General features: G+C 34.8%; 2 protein-coding genes across 4 annotated transcripts; both read right to left on the bottom strand.

Annotated features, from left to right (window-relative positions):
• Positions 1-1000: 1000 nt before the first annotated feature.
• Positions 1001-2753, bottom strand: LOC132269369 (uncharacterized). The gene is made up of 2 exons (XM_059770538.1): positions 2513-2753; positions 1001-1718 (listed from the first exon to the last, which is right to left on the bottom strand). The coding sequence occupies exons 1-2, from the start codon at positions 2544-2546 to the stop codon at positions 1264-1266; spliced, it is 489 nt and encodes a 162-aa protein (XP_059626521.1). The 5' UTR covers positions 2547-2753; the 3' UTR covers positions 1001-1263.
• Positions 2754-17625: 14872 nt separating this feature from the next.
• On the bottom strand, positions 17626-21735 carry LOC132269368 (protein NRT1/ PTR FAMILY 8.1-like). 3 transcript variants are annotated; one of them, XM_059770535.1, is made up of 5 exons: positions 21523-21735; positions 20610-20856; positions 20306-20523; positions 19210-19760; positions 17626-18738 (listed from the first exon to the last, which is right to left on the bottom strand). In XM_059770535.1, the coding sequence occupies exons 2-5, from the start codon at positions 20755-20757 to the stop codon at positions 17904-17906; spliced, it is 1752 nt and encodes a 583-aa protein (XP_059626518.1). In that variant the 5' UTR covers positions 20758-20856; positions 21523-21735; the 3' UTR covers positions 17626-17903. The 3 variants fall into 3 exon arrangements, with proteins under 3 accessions (XP_059626518.1, XP_059626520.1, XP_059626519.1); XM_059770537.1 differs by having other exon boundaries at positions 20610-20763; XM_059770536.1 differs by having other exon boundaries at positions 20610-20770; positions 21523-21734.
• Between the last annotated feature and the right edge of the window lie 261 nt (positions 21736-21996).

Raw genomic sequence — 21996 nt, 5'->3', positions numbered from 1 at the left:
AATTTAAAAAATTAAAATTTCTTTATTAACATTATCTCTTTTCCATTATTTATTTATTTTTCAAGGCCCTTCAACATGAATGCTCATAACATTTACAATGGCAAATCATACTTTTGAAACACCTTTTAACAGTTAGTAAAATTATGAAATTAATCAACAATAGTCATTATTTCTTGAACTATAACTAAGTAGTATTAAAAATTCCTAAAAATTACAATCTTATATCTTAAGGTAGATCTTTCAGACAAATCAACTCGTAAAGTATAATAATTATACCTTGAAAATAATGAATAAGAAGAAAATTTACAATTTTCTCGTCATGTCTCTTAGAATCTTGAAGAAAATGATGTATAATATCCATCATCAGTTCTCTTCCATCTTGATCTTCTCTTCAGAGACTCACCCTAATAATCTGTTATCTTTTTGTTAGTCAATTTAAGTAAGTGTTTATTTATGTTAATGTAGAGGGTAAATTTATCTACTTACATAATAATATATTATAAGAAGGCTATTTAGGTAATAAATCATCAAATGGTCACTTAATATCAATTAAGTTTCAAAATTGGTCATTATTCACCTTTTATTGACTTTAAGGTCACTATATAACAATTATGTTTAATTTTGGTTACCAAAATATAATTTTTCCTTATTAAAATCATCAAACACTATACACAGCCGTGGAAAAACAAAGGCCCACTCACCAAACAGAATCCTCCTCAGTTCTTGCTTGTCAGTGATTAATTATTAATTAACTATTATTATTAATTTTTAAATCTTAACAACAAACACAATTTTTTTTTTTTCACGCTCCCAGATCAAAACCCTCCCTTCTTCTTTGAAGATAGGAAATTATAACATTGGGCTAAATGCCTTTGGTATGTAATTAATTTTAATAAGTAAATAATGTGGTAAACATTGATGATTATTTTTTTTTTTACAGATTGATGTTATGATTGAGGAACCCATTGTTTGGTTAGTATTTTACGTAAACCAATCGATGTAAGAAGATAAATGCAAGTACGGTTCAAATTTATCTAATTTGATTACATGAATCATTGATGCACTTGGAACCACATCCTTAAAAACATACAAACCAAAATACACATGTTTCATATCCATCAACATATTCCACCCAAATGTGAGTCCACAGTCCACACATTGGATCAAACAAAAGGCTCAAAGCTGATATACACCTCTGAAGACTGAAAACATGGCACAACAATCATCAAATGCTTCACCTTATAAAAGAAATCACTGTAACCATCACTCAACATCAAACCCTTTCTCTTGGAGCTCTGAAACAACTTCATTCCTCATCCTCATCCACATCTTGAAAGATTCTTGTTCGAACTTCTTGTCCTGCAACTTCTTCTGATAATTGTAGGAGTCTTTATCGGATTCAATGATCCCTTTTGGTCCTATAGTAGTGCCGATCATTCCACCTTTCTCAATGAACTCCTTCATCGCCTCCTCGTCGCCAGGATAAGGAAACTGCCGTCGTTCATAGAGGTGAGCCAACTCTTTCTCTTCCTTGGGTCTTGGCTTCAGTGTCCACCAACCAAGTGGTGAGGTTTCATTGTACAGCCAGGCAGCGCCAAACAGCGCGTATGTGCATAGCAATCCCTTGCCTACTTGTTTCCAGAAGTGGTAATCTTCTTTTCCAAACCCTATCTTCCTCAGGTACTTATCGTAATTGAAAGATTTAACCAATTCAAGCCCTGCAAAAGACATTTATACTCACATAACTTGGAGCATATATAGTATATGTTTGTGTCAGTGTGTGTGGTTCAGTCTTTTCGTCGAACAGTGTAAAGGCGAATCTCTATAAAATGCGATTGCGTCTAAATTGAAGAATTACGAGGCTGGATTCAAATATTGAACATCATTCAGATTCAAAATCGTGGGTTATAAAAAATTTACAAAAATAAAGCTTTTTCAAGCTCTTTGTTCTTGCAGAACCCTCCAATCAGCATGTCATAAAATGGCATGGCTGGACTTCTGCATTTTATCAAACAACTGGAGGGCTTCCCTCACAAACCCGTGTACTAAAACACAATTTCTTTTGGTACAACTTAATATTGAGATCTTCCATCTTCTGAATCAACTCAAAATCAACTGAACCAGACTTAGAGATAGCCTCCAACAGACAGTCATAGCTATAACAATGATTGGGAATGCAAAGACCCGCCCGTTTTACACGATCAAAGAGCACATTGGCTTCTTCAATCAACACTTGACCACCCAAACAAACACCTAATAAAGAATCTCAATGCCCAGGGGTCAAGAAAAAACTAGAATTCAGTATATCTTAGTCAATGTGATGTGATGAGATTGAAACCATGACATTGCTATAAGTACAAACAATTATGCTTATACCCACATTGATTCGAAGCTCAATTAAAGATCATGTGATCTATTTTCCAACTTTTCATACCTCCCAACACAGTCTTCAACAATGTTGACGATGAGGACATCCTAATTTCATTGCTATGAAGAGTTTGGAGAGTAATACCTGTTTTGGCTTCTTGGAATCGTTTCCGAACCATCGTGAGTGCGAAGTTTAGCTAGCTGGGTTCGATCTTCAATAATTAAAGCGACCGACCCTGAACCACGTTTGTATGATTCAGGCTGATTTGGAGAGTGATGGGGTTGTGGTGATTGGGTGAGTAATTGAGAGAGTGCACAGTTTGGGAACCGAAGAAGTGGGAAGGGAAAAGTAAAACAACGTACCCAGTTATGATCGGGCCAATTGGATTGATTAGTCGGTGGGTTTTTAAAATTGGGCCGACAGAAAGCATGCGAACAATTTAATCAAATAAGGTGGGCCCAGGCCCAAGAGATGAGAGGCAGGCTAAATTACTGAAGTATTAACAGCAAAAATTACACCGTCCTCCCTCGAGGTTTGCTCCGTCGTAACACTTAGACCCCTTTACTGAAAGTTAACGTTGGTCAATGATGATTTTTGATGACATCATTTATTTTTAACCATGTAATATCACATTTGCCCTTACAATATTTGCAAAGACATTTTAACTCTTACTTTTGCATTAAAATAACCTATATACCCAGGAAAAAATATATATATATACCTTTTGGGTTAAGCTATTGATATTGTCATATGTGAGGTTGTCATGGTCAATGACACCTGTAGCTTTACCAAGTGTTTCTCGAATTTTATGGGCAAAAAGATTGGGTAAACCATTAATTAATTTTTCTTTCCAAAATGGTTTATTACTATCATCTCTGAGCATAACTCTGGATAAGAATACATCTTTATACCAGCGGAAATCACTCATGGTAGGACAAGAGAGATTGGTAAGCTGGTCATGTATTCGAGCAGTGATGTTACTCGGAGTTCCTATAAAGTGTTTAACTATTGTATAAATAAGTGTATTGACTCCATCAGTGATTCCATGACCTATGGTCTCATCAAAAATAGGAAGTCCATTATTATCTTTTTGGACAACATTTTTGATGTTGGTGCGTGAGTTTTCAGTAAGATGGTTTTCCCACCAAGACTTTAGCATGCTGGAAAATCCAGAGGTAAGTAAATCAACAATATCTGGTTGACTAAGATCATAGGAAGTGACATAATTGTTAGCTACCATTGATATATGATTTAACTTGTTCAGAATTTTCAGCTCAGATAAACCATCTATATTCTATTCATAGAGTTTATCAGAGGAGACGGAGAATTGATTGTGGATGTTGCGTTCTTCATATTGAATGTCTAGAGGAGTGGGTCTAGGGTACCAATTTTTGGTGAGGCTGGTAGGGTTGACTCGTTTATTGATAATACGATTAAGTTCTAGATTGGAGAAAGCATGTTCAATTTGGTGGATTTCGGAAGGATAACTGGAATAGGAGGAGGAAGTGTCAGAATCATCATTAGTGTTGATTACAGTGATTGTTTTTTCATCTTTAATTTTAGCCTTTCCTTTCTCAAGTGTTTTGAGAATTGTTTCAATTTGTAGAATAGTAGAGGGGTCGGACAATGCTGGAGGAAAACTTTTCGGTGAGTTGGTATTGAAATAAGGGGTTTTTCCATAGGAAGAGAGGAAAGTTGTGCTGTTGGGGCAATAGGTGGTGACAAGGAAAGTTCGATTTTGTCAAGTTGTATTCCAATAGTATGCAGGTATTGATTTGGGAAATTGTTTGTTTAATTATTTTTCTGGCATCTGGATCAGTAGTGGTGCTGACTTTTAAGGGGGAAGCAGTAACTTCAGTCCCCATGTGATCAAGAATCACAGATTTTAATGGGGGATGGGAAGAGGAGACAGTTGTGGTGTCTAGTTTTTTCCAATTAACTTTTGTTAGAACATTAACTTTGTTATGATAGTTCTCAAGATAGTCAAAGAAATTAATTTCGACCTTGTGTTCGATCATGAACTGCTGCCAATAGTGAAGAATCTTATTTTGTTCCTTTTTAGTATGAGTTTTCCTAAAATCGTTTCTTTTTGCTTTATTGGGAACAAATAAGTATTCATCATGTAATCTGGAGAGGTTATACTCAGGGACGGAGTCAGAAAAAAATTTCAGGAGGGGCACAGTATAATACTGTATACCATACCATATATTTATAATATATTGTACATGTATATAAGTCAATATTTATGAGTATATATATATATATATATATATATATATATATATATATATATATATAGAAAGTGATAATGATATTTTTGGAATGAAATTAATTTATAGATATAGAATATAAGGATTAAGGAAATAATTTAGGATAAAAAAATATGAAACATATATAGAATTCTACGAAGAATGAGACAATTCAGGGGGGCACTTTCCATATTTTCATTAAAAAACATATATATTATTATAAAATATATATAGAATATAAGAGAGGGAGAAAATCCAGGGGGGGCACGTGCCCTTTTTGGTCCTTAATTGGCTCCGTCCCTGGTTATACTTAAAAGGTTTATTAATCGTATTTAATTGTGGGTTAATGGTGTTAAGGTTGCCAATGAAATCAGAAGGAGTAGGAGAACTTGGTGTGGATTTAGATTTTGGGTTTGGAACATAACATGGTCGGTTAACTTGTTCTTCTATTTTTAGACCTTTTAACTTAAGATCTTTCATCCTTGGATCAAATCGTGAATTTTTTCTTTTTAGAGGAGGAACTTCACTTTTTTTATCTAACAGACCACTATCTGATCTATCAAATGAAGTAGAAGGATGAGAGCGAGTCAGAAGACGTTGTTCATCAAAACTTATCCTGACGGTGCCATCCATAAATTCCTGGACTCTTTCAAGATTACTTATATCATTTTTTATTTTTACCGGATGATTTTCATTCTGGAGAATCCATTCATTGGGTAACGAAATGTCTTTCCAGGCAATTGTTTTCTTGATTTGGATATTAGCATCAGCAGTACTGCTTTCAATCAACATGGTATGACCTTTGATGTCTTTTTTGACTGCTTTGGCATTGAGATTAGTTTTGATTGCTTTGTAATAAATTCTGTAAATTAGACCTAAAGGTTGGGACCCAAGAAGCATAAGGTAACATGATGTTTGGACGTTAAGAGTTAAAGCCTTTAATAAGTAAGGGTCACTTAAACTAAGAGTCAAATCTGGATAACAATTGAAATGAATTGGGCCATTACAGAGGCCCGTTTCAACGACTCTTAAGAGGCTAAGGTCATAATCCAGGAACCTAGCATCACGAAGGGCTAGTAAGACAGATGCGTTAAGTCCTCTGTTGGTGAATGGTTTGATTGCAACTTGTATGAGAGCTAGATGGATGAAATTGTATCCTCTAGCTCTATGTCTTTGCATTGCTTTGGCTGTGAGTAATTGGCATTTTTCATGTTCTTTTGACAAAGAGTAAATTTGTTCAACTGTTTTAATTGTGTAATCACTAAGAAAGGTTGACTCAAGGAAACTAGTTTTGTAAATTTCTCGATTTGGAATTCTGGGGATATTCCAATCACGAAAATCTAAGTTACTGTCTTCAATGCAATATTCTTCTTCGTTAACTATGTTTGGTATTGGAGGGGGTAAACTAGATCTGGAACTAGAGCTCATTGAAGAGGAAGATCTAAATAACCTATTCATTGTTACTTAACGCTTACTATTCCTATTTAGTTGGCTGGTCAAAACAAACTATGGTCATGATCTTTTCAAATTGATATTTATATCATATCCATGCGCTCATCCGCTCATGCCGTACCGCTCAGGCCCTCTTCTGGGACTTACTGTTTGGATCTAGGACTTATTGTTTGGATCTGGACTCACATGAAGGAAATTAATAACAATATGATAAGAATTAGATAACAGAATGTTTAAACCGAATCAACAGAACAAGATTAACAAGAATGAAGTATAACGAATAGTGTTAACTATATCAACCACAAATAAATGGCTCTGATACCAAAAGGGAAGCGCACATTAACTTAAATAATCAAATCATTAACTTAAATAATCAAATAACTGAAAACAAATAAATTATATATATTATAGAAGAGGTGTATAACCTTCCAATGTATATTATATAAATAATCAAATAACTGAATATATAAATAATCAAATAACTGAAATTAAATTGTACAACAGAATTTAACTTACAATACTGATAACAGTTACTGGTAGAAGTCTGTTGAATACAGCATTCTAGAAGTGTATTACAAGCAGAGAATAGAACAGAAAATATTACAGAAATATGAGAACTAGAAAAGACTGAAGAAAAGAAGCCTCCGAAGAAGTCTGCCTTTGTGATACCCCCGGATTTCCGGATGCGGGTTGGCCAGGCCCACGCCCGATTACCCGAGGATATCAAATCAATTAGCAATAATCGAACACAGAACATAATTAAGATAAACATGAGTAAATAAAATTCGCTGGAAAGAAACTAAATGAAAATCCTTTATTGAAAATTTCAGAATAAATCTTATAAATAAGAACTAGTCTGTTACATCCAAATTCTCAATTTCTAATACAACTCGGGAATCCATCTGGTGGACCCCTAATAAAATCATTACTGAGAAATGAACCACCGAAAAAAAATCCAATGCTAAATCATACAGGAACCGCCTACGTCGTCGGAAGAATGAGAAGACGTCTCTGTTCAGCACGAACAAGCTCTAAGACCTGGAACCGTCCGTTACCTGAAAAATAATAGTGGGTCAGGCCCACGAACAAGTTCTATCCTAACTACAATCCAAACAGAGACCCGATACGCAGATACATCCTAGATGTCTCAACCATATCTATATAGTCCGTAAATAGATAAATATATATCCACACTATAGGACTCTCACTAACTATGCTGAGGGTCTCAACCTGAATAGAAGGTAACATGCAATACGCACCTGAGTGGGTATGACTACCTAAGCCTAACAGAGTATACCTCAACCAACATAGCTAGCTACGCATCCTACTGCATATACGCACCCTAACCTTCGACTATGAGACTCAAGCTCAAATCGCGGTACCATAATTTATATATATAAATTCCCATCCAAACCAATGTAGTGCCGCTCAACTGATTCGTTGCCATGACACGACATAAAATTAGGATTTAAGTGTTTTAATTAAATCCCTACTCCAATTATATATAAGTTCCTTCCAAATACAATGTTGAGCCGGTTAACTATTCGTTGCCAAAACACAACATATAACTAGGATTTAAATATTTTAATTAAATCCATATCCTTCCTATTAACAGAAAATATAAACAACCATCCAATATGTCGTTCAACTATTTTAGTTGACAGGACATGAAACCATGTAGGATTTAACTGTTTTAGTTAATCCATTCCGTATGTATAAATGGGTTGGAATTAGTGTTTTGATTTAATCCGTCCCTCCATATGTCATCGTCCCATACCGGTACATACCATGCATATGATCCGTAAATGATGCAACATTTTATGCAGTACATCAAACACATCCATATAATCCAAATAGATAATAAACAGAATTTAAATAGTTCATCATCTATAATCCAGAATCCATCCATGTAACTAACAAAACAAGATTTAATAGTTCATCAAGTTAATTATCCAGCATCCATCCAAGTAATTGACAGAAAATATATATATAATTAATTCTAGGCCAACATCCAATTAGATTAACAGAACCTAAGTATTAGTTCAGCAATCTAAATCCAAACTATAACCCAAATAATTGCAGAAAGATGTTTAAAGGTTCAACAATTTAAATCCAAGAGTTAAACCATGTATTGTTTAACAGTTCAACGACTAACATCCAGAGCATGAATAGATCAGTTTTAATAAAACAATAACTCTATCATGCATATAAGTAAGTTTTAAAATCATAATATTGTCTAAGAAATTGCTAAAATTAATTCTAACAATTCAGTTCCTTTTTCCCACCAATAGCATGCTAGGTTGCATCTTTGCATACGGCTTTATTGTTTTAGCACCGAGCCATAAACTATGCTACAAGTCCAATTTGTTAATGAAAAGACTCCCTCATACATCTAAAATTTAATTTAGAATCATATTATAACACCCTAAATTGTCGAATTAAAATTAGACAACTTAACTTCCTTCCAGCAGTTAACCGCGCACCAGTTATTAAATAGCGCATTGTTAATTCCATTAATACAAAGAGGGTATTTTATGCAATACAAGACCTTAATTACATCCTAAATTAATTATTGAAACCCCAATTAAAGTTTTAAAACTGTTCAGAAACCCCAAGAGCCTAAACAGTTTCTGAAAACTTACAGTACGCATCAAAATTGAAAGAGCCTGCTCTAAAAAAAAATAGAGCAGGCTCAAACCAACATTGAGCCGGCTCCAAAAACTTTTGGAGCAGGCTCAAAGTGTTTGGAGCCGCCTCCAAAAAGGGGGAGCCCACTGTTCCGCTTCCTTCTTCGTTTCCGATGATCTGCTTCGACCCCGGCCACTTTTTACTCTTCAGTTGGTTTCTAAAACTAATCCTAAGGGTCTTATTAATACCAAATAGCATCCCAATGGTTTGGTTCGACAATTGAAATTTATTACAGTGATTTAAAACCTCTACCGATTCCTTATGCGTTAACATACAACTTGATCTTCGATTTACAGACATAACTACAGGTAATACTAGAACATATACAGATAATCAAAACTGATCTTAACCATCCTATATATATTCCTTGACATCCTAATCCCTTGTTTATAATAATACGAATTAAATCATTCATTAAAACAGAACCAATCTGTAAGCTTAAAATAAACCAAACACACAAGTCATTCAAGAATTGTTTTAAACAACCATATATATACTGATAATCAACTTGACATATATTTCGCATGCCAGATTAGATTAAAATTCAATTAGAATCCTAGAGACATCTAGGTATGCATAGAACACAAGACAAAGGGATAGCGAGAGAATAAAACTTGCCTTAACCGTCTCTGAATTTTCCGATGAAATCTCCGACGACCGTTTCACCTCTGTTGCTCTTGGTTTTACCCACAAGCCAACCTCTGCTCCTCCTCCTCCTTGGTTCAGCCCTAGCCTAAGGCAAAACCCTAGACTTTCTCCCTTTATCTCTCTCTGTAATTCTCCCTGTAACTCTCTGTTACTCTCTCTGTTTTCCTCTCTATCAACACTGTACGTATATAGGGTTCTCAACCCCTTTTGAAGACATACTACCGTATATATATATAGGCACTAATCAAAACCCTAAGCCTAATCTTAATCCACCATAGAAAACCTAATTGAGGCCCAGTTTAGTCGGCGTGAGATAGTAAAAGACTAAACCCTATTTTTCATTACAATTAGGAATATTCCATTAATCCAATTAATTCCATTCAAAAACCAATAAAACATTTACACAATTAAAAACTATTTAATTTAATTAAAGAAAACAACCATACAAAGAAATAATCAGACAAGTCAATTAAATAACAATTTATCAATTAAATCAATTAAAAATACAAGTAAAGAAAACAATCTATTTAAATCCACAAATCAATTCAAACAACTCGTCATTCAAATGCCACACATAGCCACATAAGCACTTAAAAATAATAAAATAAATACTGAAAACAATAAAATAAATAATAAAATTTCGATTATATCCCTTTCAAAACTAGGGGTATTACAACCTTGCAAATGGATTGGCATCTGCATTTATAGCTGAGCTTCTGCACTGTGAGGAGCATCTTCGGCGCCATTCCCGGCTTTCAAAAAGTTACTTTTTTGACTTTTGAGACTGCTTTTAACTGTAGATGAATAGTGGGTTACTGTTCCTGTCGTTTTGTAACGACGGTACTGTAGATGAAAAGTATCTTGTCAGGAGAACTGTAGAAATAGTGATTCTGTCGACAGTTCCTGTAGGAATAGTGACTTTGACTTGTACTGTAGTAAATAGTGAATTTTGACTTGGATAACCCGGATTAGGCAAATGGATCATAGCTATCTTGGTAGAGAGAATCATTGTATAGATTCCTCGGGTGACTTGATGCAGCATCTGAGGAGGCATCATCAGCCTCTTCATCATTTTGAGAGAGACCTTAGATGCGGTCTAAAATGGATGCTGCAAATCTTTTAGTTCTGCAATTTCTGACTTGGGGGGCCTTCTGGATCTGGTGGTTTTTTCAGATGAAGACCGCCTGTCTGACTTGATCTTTTGGAGTTTCTGACTTGGTTGTGAAACAACTAGAGTAACTTGAGCTGGTGGAGCAACTTGGGTAACTTGAGTTGGGATTGTTTTTGGGAACTCATCTTCAATATAGCCCATTATTCTGTCAATGTTAAAAACGTCCCACCATTTAACAAAATGACGGCGAACTACAAGGTGACCTTGGATATCATATTGCCATTTGAATATCCATGGAACTTTGTATTTACAGGAGAATAATAGGAGAATTGGGAATTATGAATTGTGCCTGCTGACTTTGTCGATGGTGTGGAAATATTTGACTTGGTTTGCAAGGGTAAGAGGGAGGATTTCTGGAATGGAGCCATGCTGTGACCACCATTTGAGAAACCAAGTTGGGATTTGACTTTTGAACTTGTTAAATTGATAAACCATGAATGAGTAAATGACTCATTTTGGTGTAATAATATGGTTGACCATGCTGCCATGTAATCATAATAACTGAAATGAATTTCATGATTAGGCAGGGGTTGAAGTAGAGAAGGATGATCTCCTCATTCTTCCATGGAAATATTCCGTTGGATATATAGGGAGTGGTATATAACTTTGGTAGAATCATTGCGATCTTTTATGGACCTGATGGTAATGAATTCAGTATGATAGAGAATGTCTCTGTAGAATCCAAGCGTCTTTTAGGGGTGACTTGGGCAAAAGTGAACGTTACTAGGGAAATAAGAGCACATCAAGGCGATCGGATCTTTTATGTGACTCTGGTGTGGTTCAATATAAAAAAGAGGAACAGAGGGTTTTTCAAAATAATCACTAGATGATTTTTTGGGAACTGTTTGTAAATTTTTGCGAACTGTGGGTTGAACTTGAGTTTGAAAATGATCTGGAGAGGGGTTAACCAAGGCTAACTTGAATGTAGACGCTTGTGTAAGCGGCTGGAATCTGTTGACTACTGTAAGAGCAGAAGATGACTGTGGTTGAGCACTTGGAGGGTTACTGGGGCAAATGTCAAAGGGCTTAACTTGGGGATGCCTCTGGGGAGGCTGTCGGTTTGCCATTAGATTTCTGCAATAATTCTCTGGTAAGAAAATCTGGAATAGAATTGTTACTTCCTTTGATATATTCTATATCAAAATCAAATATACTCAATATAGCTTGCCATTAGGCAAAAATCTGTTTAGAAGCAATATTTTCAACATCTTTTTCTAGTACATATTTTGCACTTTGACAATCAACACGAACTAAAAACTTTTGATTTAAAATATCATCTTGAAATTTACTAATGCATAAAACAATATATAAAATTTATTTTTTAATAGTACTATAATTACTTTGTGCTTTTGTCCAAACACCAGAATGGAAGCAAACCAATTGTTTAGGAGCATTTGGACTGACTCGTTGTTTGAGGATGCCACCATAACCAATATCTGAGGCATCAGTTTCAATGATCTTGAAAGAATTAGTTGTGGGGATGCTGAGACAAGGCAATGACTTGACATATTGTTTGATAGATTTTACTATATTAGTATGGATAGAAGTCCATGGAAGAGGATTACTTTGAAGTCTATCAAATAGGGGTTTACATTGCTTGCGAAGATCTTTGTAAAAATCAGCAATGTAATTGAGAGATCCTAGGAATCGTTGGAGTTGTGACTTTTCTAGAATCTCATCTGGAAATTTATCAGCAAATTGGATGGACCTATCAATTGGACGAATCTGTCCTTGATAAATATGATAACCCAAAAACCGGATTTTGGTTTGAAATAACTTGATTTTTTAAACAGAGACTACCAAGCCATTTTTCTGAATGATAGCAAGAAATGTCTTTAAATGTTTCCAATGTTCATCAAGTGACTTGGAAAAAAGGAGGATGTCATCAATGTAGACGATAGAGAAGTGACTGTGGGGATTGAAAATATCATTCATGATATTTCGAAATTCACTTGGAGCATTTTTAATCCAAAGGGCATGACTTTCCACTCATAATGACCAAAGGGAGTGGTGAAGGCAGTTTTGTACCTATCCTTTTTTCGGAGACGGATCTGCCAAAATCCTGACATCATATCGAACTTGGAAAAGATAACTGCTTGGCTTAAACGGCTAATAAGGTCTTTTTTGTTAGGAATGGGATATCTTATCCATTCTAAAACCTTATTCAGAGGTTTATAGTTTATAACTAGACGGGGGACACCTCGCTCTATTTCAGAATTTTTCTAAACATAAAAAGCTGGACAGGACCATGGTGACTTGCTTTTCTTAATTATCTTCTTGTGTAGAAGATCAGAAATTTCTTTCTTGCAAAATTCCATAACTTCAGGATTCATTTGAACTGGTCTGGCCTTAGTAGGAATGTGTCTTCGTTTAAAGCTTTTAATGTAAGTTAATTTGACTGAATGTCTTTTGTGGTGCCAAAAAGCTATTGGGAGATCAGAACAAACTTGGTTCTTAATGTGTTGTTCAAATTCTTGGATTTTTTGTTGCAATTTTGGATCAGTTAGTTCTTCTTTTAGGAATGCTAACTGTTGGGTTTTACTTTGGAGTAAATTTATAGTTTTGGATACAGAGGAATCAATTACTGACTTGAGTTCTTTCTTAGAGGGAGGACTCAAGAATTTAAATTGAACTTCTTATCTGAAAGGTCGGGTTATTAATCCTTCATTATTGGTTGTAAATGGGTAAAGAAGATAGATGAAGGGGACTCCTAATATTAATTTGTCAGTCATATTTTTTACTAAAACAAAAGATGTTTTGAACCATACATTGTCTTGGCAAATATGAGCTTTTGATAATTTATATTTTATGTCAATTTTACTTCCATTTGCTGAGCTTAATTTTTCAGAAGTTTTCTCATAATACTTAGTTGGTATGAGACCTTCTTGAATGCAATTAAGATCAGCTCCAGTATCAATCAAAGCAATGACTTCAAGTTTGAAGTCTTTGTTGATGATAAGAGTAACTTTAGCATACCATTTTTGAAATGATATATGTGTTAAAGTTTGGAGCTTTTGGGAAGGTTCTGAACTATCGGAGTGATTAGAGCCTTCTTCATCAGATGAGTCTTTTCCTTTAAAGGAAAAAGCAGGATTTGTGTTTAACTCAGCAATGTCATTTTTAATAGTTTGGTTTTCTATTTTGAGGTGTTTAATTTCTGTCTTGATTATGTTAATTTCTGCTTGAAAATCTTGGATGGTAATTTCTTTTGGTTGATTATTGAATCTTTCCAAAGTTTTATATAAACTAAAATTAGGTTTAGTTACTTTTGGGGTTTCTGATTTTGTGTTTCCTAATAACTTTTTGAGTTTTTTAAGGTAGGCTAATTTTAACTCAGGGTCATCTAATTTACTAATTAAATTAATAAGTAGGTGTTCTTGTTCTTAAGTTTTTGTGAGAACGTTGAGTGACTTTTTCTTACAACAGCTATCCTTACATCCTATAGTAATATCAGGAGAACTGTCAGAATCATCAGATAACTGGGAAGAAGAACTAATTTCTGGATTACTACTACTATCATCTGTGTCGCGTAATTGGAGTATTTGGTAAAGAGAATCTTTAATGTCATCAGGAATTTGTAACTGACTAATTTTTTTCTTTGCATAACAATGTTTTGCATAGTGTCCTAATTTTCCACATTTATAATACTTAATCTTACTGATGTCTTTCCTAGTGTCTTTGGATTGCTGTTTACTGGTGGTTTTCTTACTAAATTTCTTTTTTGGTCTCCGTTTTTCCTTAGAATAGTATTCTATTTTTGGGAATACTGATTTTCTATTTGTGTAATTCCTGCGATAACCTTTGTGACTTCTATATATATATATATATATATATATATATATATATATATATATATATATTTCCTTATCACTGCCGAGATCGCCACCGCCTACCCCAGGAATGGCGGCTTCATCCTTTGGGCGGCTGGGCCCACCACGCCTTCTACCCTCCATTGGCGCTTTCTTCTGCAATCTCGCGATCTTTGTTGTGGGTTTTCCGCTTCTCATATTTGTGTTGTCTCTCTCCTGCATTGGGATCGCCTTTTTGCTTGGCACTCTCACATGGCGCGCTTTTGGGCCCTCTGGATTTCTTCTCGTCACCACCTATTTCTGTCATTGTAAGTCATAGAATCTGATTATTTTCTTCTCTATGTTATACATTTGTTTTGAAGTTGTTTATGAGTTTTAATTGATAATTTCCATTGGCAATCTAGGCACTCTTTCATTATAGTGCAGGGCTCAAGTCCTTGATGGGATGCAAGATTGCAAGTGTCTGTGTTGTTAATTATCAAAAAGGAAAAAGAAATTAAGTTTTTTTTTGGAAATTTGTGGATTTAAAATACATATGCGAACTGTTAAAAAAAATGATTGAATTTCTTATCAGTGAATGGGGGTCAGTGATTTTGGATATGATTAAATCTGTTAGGGAACGGCGGCGACAAAGGTAATGGCTCAAAAGGAGGCTCAAGGGATTGCTGAGAAAAAGAAAGGAAGAAGAGGACCAGGAAGCCAAAAAGAGAGAAAGAGAGAGAAAAAATGGGTTTCTAATTGGATTCTATCCGGGTTGATCCAAATTGCTCATTTTTTTAATGTTATATCAGATTATGACAGGTGTCAAATTTTGATAGGGTCACGTTAGATTGTAAGATAAGTTTTGTCCTCGGGGAGGATGCAAGCATTACCCTATAAAATATTAATAAAATATTCTTTATGTGATATATATTAATAAAATATTGAGGGTGTTTTAGTCATTTAACATGGTCAATGGCCGGAATAAAATGCCGATCAGTTTGGAGAGAGGTCAGTGTAATATTTGAAATGTAAGGGGTACCACTTGTAATTACGCCTAACCTCAGGAGAGGTAAGTGAAATTATCCCAATTTCCGTTGAACCAATCCGTTTGTTTGGATATAAAATATTTTTTATTTTCTGGTATTTGGTTGTCATAACCAAATATTGAAAAATATATTTTTTTTTACCTAAAAAAAGAAAATACATTATGCACACTGAAGGCCAACACCATCTAACAAAGATCCAATTATGCACACTGAAGGCCCTTATTCTTTCTTTTGCATTTTAATTATCTTTAAAACTATTGGAACGTGGCTTAGGGAAGAACCAAATGACAGTTCATGCTTTACCCGTGCAAGCAACCAATGGTTTAACTATTTATATGGAATAATGTAATTATGAAAATTGGTCTGCCTTCGTGTAATTCTGATGGTTAAATTGAACTAATATTACTATGTAACTGTTGAACGGCCTAATTAACATCCTCATTTATTCACAAGTGTTGGTGGAATTTGAAATTTAAAATGAAATTTTCAGAATGTATTAGTTTTATTCCATATCGGCCCATATGGGCATAGTCAGCAACGAAGATACAAAAATGTAAGAAATTATTGCCTACAATCCATTCCTCTGTCAGGATCCCAACAACCATAAAATTCATACAAAGGACGTTCTTCCTTTACCATCACATTTCTCAATTATTAGTGATATATCTCATTGCTAACGGTTGTGTCATCAACCGTTTCTCAATTATTAGTGATATATCTCATTGCTAACGGTTGTGTCATCAACCGCAACCTCATTAGTCGTAGGTCGTAGTTGCTCACTAAAACTACCATTGTGCAGGGATTGTTGCATTAGGTAAAGAATGATTTTTGATCTAGGCTATGAAAAATGCATCCACATTTGACTGTTGCAAATAACATCTGACTTATTTATAGGGATCTTATTTACTCTATGCAACTTCTCAAATAAATATCTACAACTCTTCAATACTCAACTATTCTAAAATCTTCAATGCAACTTTATACGTAAATATATATGATTTTACAGTTCTCTCTGTCATTCTGAAATCTTCTCTATACACATATCTACACAATATTTAATATTCTATAAATTTTCATTTTTGATCAACACTCCATAATTTTGTAAAATAACTCTCCTTTCTTTTCTAAAAGTCTCTATGTTAGATCGTAGACTTTCTGTAAATCAATGAAAACAATATAAAGATTTTTACTCCTCCTTATCTTATTAGTTTTCTCAAAAATTAAATAGCTTCGGATGACATTGCTATTTCCAAATCCCTACAACTTGGACTACTGTTTCTGAGAATTTTTTTTTTCTTTTTTTTTTTTTTTTCATTTAAATGTAGTGAAATTTGAGTTGTTAATCAGCTAACTAGGGATTGCAGTAAAAATAATTGTGTAACCCCCATATAGCAAATTGTACGTATAACTAATTGGAGAACCCATTTGAAAATTGTAGATAGGTGTGGCCTAATATAATGTGGCGAATACTTTCAATTTTGAATAGCTTTCACATTCGTGTAGACATCAATGTGATGATTCTGATGTTCAAAATGGTGTTTTGTTTGGACTAAATTGGTTCGAGCGACACGTTTTGATGTGGACATGTAAATTAAGATGCTATTGGTCCGATATCGCTAATTCATCTGATGACTTTCAGAATTGATAATCTCCTAAGTAGGGCCTATTTTCAAAAAATTTGTTGAGGAGGACACCATTACAGAATAATAAGACTAATATATACTACGTATATATATATAAATTCAAATGCAGCGGATACTAGTGAATCTCTTAGGCAGCGGATACTATTAAAAATTTGAGGGGACAGTTTTAAAAATTATATATACAAATACAAATACTTTAAAGAGAGATTATTAAGTTAAATTCAACGATAATGGGGACAAATTTATAAATGGATGTTTTATCATAATTTCAGTGGGAGTATTTATACAATTTTAACTATAAGTAACTCAGTGGAAGCGGTTGCGGGCTCCACATAGGACACTGCCTGTATACACGATTAGTAATTTTAAAGAATAAGTGTGTTTGGTAATGATTTAAAGCAGGAGGCCAACTTTTAAGTGCTAGAAAAATCATTTAAAAAAATTTCAAAGCTTGACGGTGTAATGGAAGGTTTACATATTCTTATATTTGAATACACACTTCAAACATTTTACTGAGCAACCTACACTTTTATCATTGCATAAGCAATGATTGTTAAATCACAGGTGTATTAACCAAATTTGATGAAGAATTTATATCACTTGTTCCAAAATGTATTATGGCTTGAAATACAATGTATATGGTAAACAAACTACTAGTTGCAATGTGTCCAAACTTTGCATTTTCACTTTAGTTGTTTCTTGACATATTATTCGTATACAGTAAAGCAACTGACATTTGAAAAGCGCTGAATTTACAAGTTCTTGAACCACCATTATCAGAAAAGAAGCAATTCAGAAAAGTGAAGAAACAACTTGCTTACATGGTGTCAATCGCCTCTTGTTGCCATTAACGAAGTGTGCCCAACGCCCTTTTATATGTGTACCATTTTGCTACCAAGAGAAAAGCTCCTAAATTCAACACACTCAGCACAACCAAGAGCCAGAAGAAGTAATGGACGTGACCATAATTCAGATTGTCCGGTATCCAACCAAGCTTCCCATTCTTAGTACTAATTGACGTAACAATGGTCACGAGTAAAGAGCTTGTGTAGTTTCCAAGCGCAACAGTGGTGAGCGAGAGAGCAGAACACAAACTTCTCATGGCATCAGGCGCTTGGTCATAGAAGAACTCCAATTGTCCAATGAATGTGAAAACCTCCGCGCACCCTATGAGAAAGTACTGTGGAACTTGCCAAAATATCGACAAGGGCATTTCCTTGAGTTCATAGTAGTTGTGCCTTCTTACCATTCCAAGTCTAATGAGCTCCAAAATCCCAGCAACTAGCATGGAAAATATAGATATGAAGAGGCCTATGCCCATTCGCTGGAGTTGAGTGAAGCCATTCTTGTGACCCGTGAATTTTCTGACAAATGGGACGATCATTCTATCATAAACTGGGACCCAGAATAGGACACTGAGTGTGTCGAAAATGCTGAGTGATGCTGGTGGGATATGGAAGCTAGAGTTGCCAACACGAGTATCCATTCTCTCCCCTTGCAACACAAATAAGGTGCTCATTTGACTGTACACGGTGGCAAAGATGATACCGGTGGCCCATACAGGAAGCAATCTTATGATGGCTTTCAGCTCCTCAACTTGGGTCACTGAGCAAAGTTTCCATGGGTTTATCGAGTCCTTTATATGATCTGATTGTATTACCACTGCTGCTTTATCAAAGAAACTGCATTTACAAGATTTCGTAAGCAGTGTAGATTAGAGTTTGAGATGAGTTTAATGAGAAAGTAATATGGAAATCATGTATATGGAGCATAAGGTAATGGACAATGGTATAATTAATTTTGAATGAGTCTGTTTTTCATTCATGGAATAGTCCTTAAGCATGCTTAGTCTGGATACAAGCACTTGATTCAATTAAAACAATTATACTATCTCAAATTTTTATCATATTTTTCAGATAAGTTTCATTGCAACTAAATTTCACTTCCACATGCTAACATGAAATAATAAATAAATGCAATAATTTTTATTGCTACGAAGATCTCTGAAAATTTATCTAGTGGAGCAGTCACTTATTGAGCAATTAATTTTGATCGAATCTATTAATACTAAATTTAAACTTTGTTAAACCAAACAGAACCATTTTCCATGTCCATGAATTTTGACAGAAATCACCTGGTGCTGGGACACTTACCTAAGATCTTTTGTATGATCAAGCTTGCGGCTTCCTTTGATAGAAGATTCTGCATCTGTTGTCTCATACAAAACAGACTTGTCAGCAGGCACTTCAACTCGGTATTTCTTGAAGGATGCCACCACCACCTGAGCTATGCGTGTCAGAGGGCTGCCTCCAGGTTTCTGGTTCCGATACAAACGAGTACCTGAAAAGAAGCTCACGACAGCAATTGCCATTGCCACAGCTGGAATGCCGAAACCCCAGCCCCACCCCACATTATCTTGTATCCAGACTAGAAGAGAAGAAGCAATGAGTGCTCCAACATTTATTGAAAAATAGAACCAGTTGAAGAAAGAACTCTTGTGTCTTTTCTCAACCTCATCAGCATCGTCAAACTGATCTGCTCCAAAGGATGACACACAAGGCTTTATTCCTCCAGTCCCCAGAGCTATAAGGTAGAGTGCCAGGAAGCACACTGCGCTTTCTCTAAATGTGGGGTCACAAACATCACCGTTACAGGATGGTTTTATGCCGGGGATGGATGCTGACAACGTCAACAGTGTCATTCCCTACATGAAATTGGGTTATTTCAGCGTAACTAGAAAGAATGTACCATTCACCCATGTATTTATTCAAAACTCAGCTAAGATTTCTTTCTGCATTGAATATAATCCGCAAGGCTGAATTGAGCAGATGAAGTAAGGAGGCATTTGCATTTTGCAAATAATCATTTCATTCCATTTAACTGCTCATATCCATTCTACTTTGTTTTTGGTACAAGTTAGTCTCTGTTAATTTTAAAAACCAATTTTGTATGAGCCTGGATTTTCATCATGTATATAGAACAAAATTGTCAATTTCAACAAAAATGAACTCTTCTTATACACATCAATTTCCAGTAAGGCTCATATATATGTGTGTGTGTGTGTGTGTGTATGCATATGTGTGTTTTTCTATAATAGTCTTTTATGGTGATACAAATTTCTGCACACATTGCTATAGAAGGATACAAATACAATGTCATCTTAGATGCCCCATATGGATTTCATAGGACAAAAACAAATTACCGAGTTGATATTCAAGTCGATAAAGTTTCACAAACATAACTACTTACAATGACATAGATGATTGAGAAAAAGGCAATCGTCCAATATCTTCCTAGGTATGCATCAGCCAGAAATGCTCCTATCAGTGGTGTGATGTAGCAGGTTCCAGACCAATTCGAGACATTCTTAGAAGCCGTAGCACTGTCCTGGTTCAGATGATGCTTGAAATAAAGCACCAGATTGGTGCCCATTCCATAGTATGCCAACCTTTCGCAGCATTCATTTCCTGCCGATGAACATAAAAGTGAATACAAATTTTTACCCAAATTTCAAATTCTGTTAACTTGAGTAAGTGATGAACAAGATGCATACCTAGGATAAAGGGACATGCCTTCCATGTGCCTGTTTTCTTCTTATTAGCTGGATTATTTTTGTAATCTACTGTTCCATCTTTCGTATAGATGTCATCTTCTGCCGCGATTACGGTCCCATCTTTAGTATAGATTTTATCTTCTGCCATGGAAGTCTGGAAACTAGATTATGCTTGATTTAGTATTCTATTTGTTTGGGAAATTGACTCAAAGACCGAACGACAGTGGAACTTGAATATGTGCTAAAACTGCAGCAAATGTAGAACAACAAGGCATATAAAATCTTCTTAAGAAATACTTTTCAATTATCAAAGACAGAATATGAGAAACATAAACCAATTTATCAACAATATATAATTGGACAAAGTAAATTCTTTCATGGAGGAGACAACATGAAAAAATTGGGAGAAATTTTTGATTCCTCAGTTGTATGATTGCTCAGTTGTATGCTAAGAGGAGAGGAAAAGAAAATTTTGGCAGATTAGGTGTTTTTTATTCCCAGTTTTCTTTTCTTCTAACTTTTGGAAACCATGTAGATTCAATCGCAAGATATATACAACTGAAACACAAAATTGAAGGTAAAGGTACAATACAATATGGAAGATAAATATCCATATACAGATAACTCAGAGGTGTAACCATTATTTCAGACTCAGAGGCTAACAAATTTAAAAAATAAAAAAAAAATTAAATAAAAATCTGGGAACATAACTTTGAATATGAATGGAATGAACTGACATAATATCAATTTTAATAAAATGAATGAATAATTTAAACAGTCAAAATAAAACTTTATACATTTTTCATGTGAGAAGTTTTTTCTTTTCCATTTCAATCAACTGGAAAGGACAAGGAAAAATTAAGTGGATAAATAAATAAAAAGTGGAATGAAATAATATGAAATTAATACATACTTGAAGCTTTAACCCAGAAAGCAGTTTTGCCTCATCATAGATCTGATTTCAAAGACAACCAACCCAATGGCTTTCTGAAGCTCAAATTAAATGATCTTTGTTGTTCTCTGCTTTCCTATCTTTTTTGTGTGTGCGTGTTTCTGTATATTATTTTGGAGTGTGAATTTTTGACTATGTAGCATACAAAGCAAATGAGACTTCGCCACTTGGTGTACAATAAGTCAACAGAGTGGCACCAGCTGTGTGAAGTGTGAACGCACAAAAAGGGCAAGAGTGGGGGAGAGGAGTATGGTGGCAGTACTAATATACAACGACCATGTATCACTTATCATGTACCCTCTGATTTTGACAAACACTAGGTATAAAATTGAACTTCACGGAGCGCATGGTTACAGTGATATCTTTCCTCACCTAGTGAGTGGATTGGGAGTGTTTGTTGGGCTTGACTATTTTATGCAAGGGCGGGTCTAAGTT

This window comes from Cornus florida, unplaced genomic scaffold (genome assembly GCF_030987335.1).
Source record: "Cornus florida cultivar Cherokee Brave unplaced genomic scaffold, ASM3098733v1 CherokeeBrave_3.0.0_Hap2_Chr08, whole genome shotgun sequence".
In the NCBI taxonomy this organism is placed as follows: Eukaryota; Viridiplantae; Streptophyta; class Magnoliopsida; order Cornales; family Cornaceae; genus Cornus; species Cornus florida.
This window is presented reverse-complemented; position numbering and strand designations above follow the sequence as displayed.

Excerpts from the sequence above, each read along its gene's own strand:
- LOC132269369 (XM_059770538.1), bottom strand. The coding sequence starts at position 2,546 with ATGGTTCGGAAACGATTCCAAGAAGCCAAAACAG. Across the intron at positions 1,719-2,512 it reads ATTCCAAGAAGCCAAAACAG|GGCTTGAATTGGTTAAATCT; the intron begins GTATTACTCTCC and ends TGTCTTTTGCAG.
- LOC132269368 (XM_059770535.1), bottom strand. The coding sequence starts at position 20,757 with ATGGCAGAAGATAAAATCTATACTAAAGATGGGACCGTAATCGCGGCA. Across the intron at positions 20,524-20,609 it reads GGCATGTCCCTTTATCCTAG|GAAATGAATGCTGCGAAAGG; the intron begins GTATGCATCTTG and ends GTTCATCGGCAG. Across the intron at positions 19,761-20,305 it reads TCTCAATCATCTATGTCATT|GGAATGACACTGTTGACGTT; the intron begins GTAAGTAGTTAT and ends AATTTCATGTAG.